The 7,674-nt window shown below is 36.6% G+C and overlaps 1 protein-coding gene across 5 annotated transcripts in view; it reads left to right on the top strand.

Moving 5' to 3' along the window:
• The window catches only part of Eya1 (EYA transcriptional coactivator and phosphatase 1), a 163,423-nt gene that overhangs the window by 105,902 nt on the left and 49,847 nt on the right, over positions 1–7,674 (top strand). For all 5 annotated transcript variants that reach the window (XM_023722405.1, XM_023722403.1, XM_023722401.1 and 2 more), the window contains one exon: positions 3,378–3,467. In XM_023722405.1, coding sequence (XP_023578173.1) covers positions 3,378–3,467 — 90 coding nt within the window. The remainder of the gene's footprint in view (positions 1–3,377; positions 3,468–7,674) is intronic.

Below are 7,674 nucleotides of genomic sequence, written 5' to 3'. Positions count from 1 at the left end.
CCATCCACCCATCCATCCATCCATCCACCCACCCATCCATCCACCCATCCATCCATTCATCCACCCATCCACCCATCCACCCATTCACCCATCCACCCATCCACCCATCCACCCACCCATCCACCCATCCACCCACCCATCCATCCGTCCACCCATCCACCCATCAACCCTGCCATCCATCCACCTACCCATCCATCCACCCACCCATCCATCCACCCATTCATCCATTCATCCACCCATCCACCCATCCATCCATCCACCCATCCACCCATCCATCCATCCACCCATCCACCCATCCATCCATCCAACAAGCCACTCACCACACCCACCCACCCACCTATCTACCTACCTTTTCCTGGTTTCTCTTATATAAAACAGTGAGGTAACTCTGTACCTGCCAATCCACTTACAAAGCAAAAATCACACTGCTGGATAACAATGTTCATTCCTATCTCTAAAATCAATGAAAAGTATCTTTTGGGGATCTGCTTTACAAAAGATAAATTGATATTGACAAGACTGTGGATGGAAAAAATCAAAGTACATCCCACACAACATAAGATAATAAGAAAAGTCATTATATCAAACCTAGGTTTCACGTGTGTGTGTGTGTGTGTGTGTGTGTGTGTGTGTGTGTGTTAAAAGAAACAGTGTTTGAGAAACAGTGCGGTCCAAAAGAACCCTTTTGTATTCTAAAACTTTTGTTCCATTTATAGCCAAACAGTTGTTTTGGTCTAGAAAGTGTTTCATAATGATACTGTGGTATGGCAGGTAGAACAGTTCAGGAATGACTAGCTAATAACAAAAGAGAATAACATTAGAAGGTAAATAAGTCCAACATCTGTGTTGTATTTTACCACAAGACTGAACAAGCCCTTAAAATTTATTACTATTCTGACTAACAACTCATTACTGTAATTTATGAAGAAAAGTTAAAGCATACTATATATTAACAAACAATAGAGTAATTCTTGAGATGGCCATATAAATAAGCAAACATATCAAGAAGAAATAATGTGTTCGTAGAAGTAACAGTACCATGGCACATAAATTCCACAATTGGCAATTACATAAACGTGCTGAACCTCCATCCTGGCCACGTAAAAAGATTCATTGACATGGTTATGAGACAAGTGAGTGTATTTTTATTGGCCTTAACTACAGGGGTACACACCTTAGTCAGGTGTTTTGCTTTAGAAACAGCTGTTTGAACTTTCCCTACTGGTTTATTCTGCTCTCGGGCATATTTGAGCATCTGCTCTTTCCAGCAACTTACAGATAGCACACTTGTGAATGTTTTTACTTCCCATAAAAACAGAGCAAATGAGTTGTTTATTTGTAAACTATTTTGCATTCTTCTCTACCCTAATGTATAGATTTTAGCTAATATTCAACAGACAGTGTAAGAAAGTTAACAAGTGTGAATCACCCACCTCACTGGGAATTTGGGGAAATTGTTTTCACTTGTGCCTCTTCATGCTGCTCGGACATCCTCTGTGTCCTTATGTATCCTGTGTTCTTTTATAAACCTCCAACCAATCTAACATTCAACTTTGGCAGTCCTTTGTCTTCTGCCTCCTTTCTCCTACCCCTCAGCTGGCAGAGGAGAGGCAGGAGAGGAATTAAGGCTCAGGCTGCCATCCTGGCCTATTTTCACAAACTCACTTCCCTTCTTCCTTTGGACATCCTGGGAGAAAAGGATGGGGAGTGCTGTGGGGGAAGGGCAGGCTTGATAGAGATGATGGTGCAGGTCTGTACAGTGTTGCCCCCCCCCATCCTGGCCACAGACACCTGGCCAGTGGCAGTTGTTCAAGGATGTCCCTCCCCTTCCCTGAATTCTGGGTGCCTACTCTCTTCTAGGTGCACAAACACAGGCTTGTGCCAAACTGAAAGGCAGGAGTGTTTTATTACTCTATTTCAAGTTCAGTTAGGGCCTGGCCCCCACCCTAAGTCTCTTCTCCCACTTCTAGCTGTGACTCAGACCATAGAAGGAGATGGGACTTGTGGATACTCAAGGATATGACAGGCTTTAGATACATATGGTGAGCAGAGTGAAAGACACTGATAAGTCTTCAAATTTGAAATGAGGAGAGCATGTTTAGAAGACAACACCAGTAGTGGACAGTTTACATTGGGCAATATTAAAAAGTGAGTCTTATTTTCTTTGAGTTTTTGGTTTCCTTTAAGTCAGACTATAATACTGACTCAAAGATATACAAAGTATACACCTGCTAGGTCCGTGAAATACCTGGAGGCACAATTTTTCTTAATTATAATTCTGTACTCTTCCCTAAAAATTACTGTGATAAGAAAAATAGGTCACAAGTTATAATTCTTTGGAAAAATTAAAATGTCATACACATAAGCTAGATAATATTTTTAGAGCCAATAAAACCTTCAAAAACATTACTTGTATATTTTCTCTGGAAAAGTTTTTCTTCTTTATTTAGTATGCAGAATTTCAACTATGAACTGTGTTGCTTTCTGGTTTTCATAAATTACAAATATACAACATAATAAAGAATGCAAATATCTATGTATCCCCCAAACTCATGTCCATAGCAGTGGATGTCATCACGATATGGACTGTGCAGAGCAGGCTGACTGCTGACTCTGTGTCAAAGGCTTGAAATATTAGGAGAAGTCACTGGATGTTGTGGAATGCCACCCTCTGCCGCTGTTTGGTGGTTTGATCTATAACTTGGATGCCAAGATCTGCCCCCTGAGCTAGACACATGTCCGATGTGGTCACCATGGCTACCACTTTTTTATTTCAACTACCCTTGAAATTTGGAGACAGCCAGAAAAAGCAAAAAGGTTGATACAGAATAATTACATAATGTAAAATTATTAATTAGTACCTTTCTGAGGTTTACACTATATTTTTGTGTTTTTTTGTTTTTTGTTTTTTGTTTTTTCGGAACCAAGGATTGAACTCAGGCCCTTCCTCTTGCCAGGCAAGTGCTTATTCTACTGAGCCATCTCCCAGGCCCTGTATTTCCTGATATTTGCAGCAGCACTTTTAGATGCTCTTGATGTATGATGGTGTATGTCCTGCAGTAGATACATGAATGAAGCAGGATGCCCTTTACATTGTGTGTCCAAATAGCCTTAGATCCTATTTTCTGCAGTACTTTCTGCAGTAAATTATTTCTTCCTCATGCAAAGCAATAAAAATACTTGGGCTACTTTTAAACAGTAAGTCACTGCAGTTTGCACACAGGATAAATCATGCACACCAAAAGCAGCTAGAACCAAAGTGTGCCTATGTGTCTCTTGCTTTCCACTTTTCCTAATGCTGATTCCCTGTAATGTAACACTGTATCTCATGAAAACTGATGCATATGTAAATTCGTAACCTGATAATTTTTTTTTAGGATCCACCCACTTCAGTTTCCCTTGGACTACGAATGGAAGAAATGATTTTCAATTTGGCAGACACACATCTATTCTTTAATGACTTAGAAGTAAGTTGTAATGGTTTATACATATTTTATTTTTATATCTGAAAATAGATGATTGATTTTAAAATAACAATGGGATGCTGCGTTTTGAGATAAATAGAATTAATGAGAAAAAAGAATTATTGATTATATAACAATGTGTTTTGCCTTCGTGGGATTTCTGTTTTGGTTTACTTTAGCTGTTCTGCTTCCAGACTTAGATAAAATGTGACCATCGATAAGGATTAATATTTATATCAAGAATCCTAAATATAAAACTTCGTTGATGACCAGAAGCTACATTCATAATTGGCTAGCTTCAGAATCACTGCTGAGATCTGCTTCCTTTAGAATCTATTAGAATTTATCATATTTGAATATGCTGTCTGTGTCAGACTTACTGCATGAAGTCAGATACTTTTCTGGCAAGTCCAGTTGTTTGGAAAATGCAGAGATCAGACCTGTGCTGTTTGGGTTGCTAGGATTTCTTCTAACTGCTGTTGATTTTATTGGCACATTATGATTTGGGGAGACTTATAAGATGACTAGCTAAATCTACTATGGGCACTGACAGACACAATGAGCTTGGTTAACAGAATTCTTAAGAGTAAAGCACATTGTTTTTTCCTATCTTCATCATGAGAAGACATGACTGTAAGGACATTTCACTCCCTTCTTAATAGAGACAGTTGTTTATTTAAATTCTGCTGTTAAGCAAGCTTGTGGTAGGGCTGCCAACAGGCATTAATCATCAAGTTGTTTTTTGCTATATTTTATAAATGTATGTTATTTCAGACAGGAGAAGAATCTGAAAGATTCAAATAGAACTTTTACTGATCAAAGTTAATTGGCAGCAATTGGCCTTTAAATATTTCCTGATGTTTCCCTTTTCAAAATCAAGCAAAATGCACCTTATTTAATAGATGAGCCAAAATCATTTGAAAAATGCCAGTGTGTGACAGAACTTACATGTGGTTAGTTCAACATCTGTCCCATATTTTGATTTCTTTTCATCTGCAATGAGAGTACACACAGATGAACTGGCAACTTCCAGTGCAATAAGATTATTTAAATGTGCTTTATTTTTCCCATTCCATAGCAAAATATTTATTTTTGCATTTATAAGTAAAATGCAAAACTTCTCTACATTTTAAAGTGTTCGTGTCCCTTATGGAAATTATATGTAAGACATTACTGTTTTTTAAGGTAGAAATATTCCAAGTGTGTGACAGTTTCAGAATTGTCCTTATAAAAGTTTAATCATGCTTCTTTTCAAAAGCTGTTTCTAATTTATGGTTGTATTTCACTTCATGAGAAAGCAGCACAAAAAATTCCATATTTTACTAGTGTATTAAAATTCCTTTCCTAAGTTTCCAGTTGTTTCTGAAGATACAGACTAGGCTGATATTTTGTTTTGAGTACAACCCAGTCACTCTTGCTGATGTTAATAGGGAGTAATGACACCTATCAAGAAGAAATTAAAGCAATTTGCTATTGTTTTAAATGCTACCTTCATAAAAATACCAGTTTACCTCTATAATGAAAAAACTACATTTTGAAAAATGAGATGTTAGACAAAGAAATAACTTGGAATATATGTAGACCACAAAACTTCCAAATTGACTTTTGATATAATAAACAAGATTTTAATTGACATTAATACTGAAGTGTATATGGAGATCAAAATAATGAACATATTAAAATTTCTAATTTAAAGATCTAAAAGATAATTTTTTTGCTAATTCAAATTAAGAAAGAAATAACTACTAGTCTAGGTAATCATTGAAATATCAAAGTTCTTTCTTAGCATGAGGACTATTATTAGAGGTAAAATAGAAAAGAGAATGAAAATATAATTCATTAAATAGACACAAAATAGTGTAGATACCAAGTTTATAATCTTTTAAGAGTTAATTTTAAGTTATTTTACTTAAGAAGTATAAAGGCATCAACTAAGGTATTGATGAACGATTCATTTAGAATCTGTCTTTGAGAATGATTTATTTGCTCTTCATTTGCATAGCATTTTAAAAATAAATATCTGCTTGTACTTGTTTCAGTCTTTAACTTTATGCATATTTCTGTAATTCAACAAACCTAGTATTGGTCATTATAAACATGAGTTTCTTTCAAATTAAAAAGTAAAAATATTTCCTGACAAAAATAATTTTACTGGCATAACATTTTTAAGGAAACCACAATTATCTCATCAGGCAGAAATGACGGAATAATGCCTGATTTCACACACCCATTAACGATGTGTAGTGGCAGGGGACATCAATATTTTAATATATGTAAATTATCTACTTTTAGCTTCTTAAGATCTAGAATACAAGTAATCTGAAGAAATTTAACAATCTCTTGGTTAGGCTAGAGTATGATTTCTGAACTCTGGTTGTTGACATTGGTACTGATTTTTTTTAACATCTTAACATTTTGCCAGCTGCCTCTGTATAACTTGGGTAGTTCACTTTCACTTAATAAAACATTCTGCATAATGGCACACACTATATAAGAGACTTCCAGTAACATTTGTTACATTATCAAAGTATGTGCTTGAGTTTATTATGATATGACTTAGAAAATTTAAGGTATAATTTTTAAAGACATTTAGAAATACCTTAATAAACTCTAAGAAATAAAAACATTAAGTGTTTAAGTTTTAAAAGGCTTGCTTGCTGGCTCACTGAGTGACTTTTCTAGTTTTAAAAACATCATAATTTACATTAATTTAGATACTTGGGAAACATTTAAAAGGAAAACTTTTGTTTTTCTATATATTAGAAATGTTTGACTATTAAGGAGCGTGAGTGACAGAGAGAGGTAATTGTCATAGGATATAATATTTTCCCCAGCAGAGACAGGCTTGGAATTAGCTCCATAGTACACTTCAGGCTTTCCCCTTTCCACATCTGACTAACGGCCTGCATATCACTTTACAAAAAAGGTCTCCACGTGCAATATGATGATGCTTATATGGAAGTCATTTTTTATGAATGACAGTATAGATTTAGAGGGGTTTTTTCCAGCTTTTTAGTAAAAGTATGACTTGCTGACTAAATGGAGAAAGAGTTCTTTCTGTTGGGGTGTAATTGAAAAGCAGTCTGTAGACAGCAGGGAAAGACCTTCAGCAATGATTATGTTTCGGTTTAACCTGCTGCTGGTTAAGTCTTCAGCTAGACTTTTAAACAGCTAAAAGAAAATGTTTTATGAAGATGGATATAAGTCTAAAGAAAAATAAAGCATTAGGGTTATGTTGGATTTTCGTTTTCTGCCTGGTGCTAAGGAATATGATTCCACTGGCCTTGTGGTTGCCATCCTAACTGGTATGGTTGACATGGTGGCCTTCTGCAGTGTGCAGGAACTGGGTGTCTACTTCAGGTCACATTTACCCCTGTAGGATCAGGGTGAGTGGTGGGAACCTCTTCTTGCATCAGACATGTGCAGCTGGCACACAAGCCACACTCTGAAACGAACTGTGAAGCTGTGTGGCTTCTTCCCTCTTCGTTATCCTATGGTCTTGTTAGCTGGGACATACCAAAGGATTCCTTGGTTCTTGGATGTCAGGATTTAAGCATGGATACTGTTACCCTTTCTTGGGCTTCCCATCTGTAACTCCCGTAACAAGTGTGGTTTTTGAAGCACCTATATGTGTAACCTCTTATTTTCATATATTGTATCTTAAAAATGGCTGGGACAGAAGATTCCAATCTCACTACAGTCTGTGTTTGGTGAGTTAAAGGGCAAGGAGAAATGGTAGTGGGCAGTGTCTAGGTCATACCATCTATTCCAGAGAATAATGATTTTTCTTTTTTTTTTTTTAATGCTTTTTAGTAAAGTATCTCAGGGTCTCACTACACAGATTGGACTTGTAGTGATCCTCCTGTTTTCAGCCTCCCAAGTGCTGGGATTACTGGCGCGCACCTCCATACCCAGTCTCAGTTGCTATCTCAGCATGCCCGAGGAGCAAGGCTAGCATGGCACACTGGGGATCAAACCCTGGTCCCTGTGCCTGCCTAAGCAGGCACTTTAATCCACTAAGCTCTCTGGCCAGCACTACAATGTTTTTTTCTTAAAGCAAAGAAGTGAGTCTGCACCTTGTTTTAATTTAGTGTTTGATTCAATGTTTAATTCAATGTTTGCAATGTGCTTTAGTACGGTCAAACCCTACTTGTCACGTATTAAGTATTTCAATACATTTTATTTAGAAAATTATTTTTAGCTAGGAAAA

Source organism: Octodon degus, unplaced genomic scaffold, assembly GCF_000260255.1.
Source record: "Octodon degus isolate 3935 unplaced genomic scaffold, OctDeg1.0 scaffold00091, whole genome shotgun sequence".
Lineage (NCBI taxonomy): Eukaryota > Metazoa > Chordata > Mammalia > Rodentia > Octodontidae > Octodon > Octodon degus.
The sequence above is the reverse complement of the archived record's forward strand: the minus strand, read 5'-3'. Positions and strand labels throughout refer to the sequence as shown.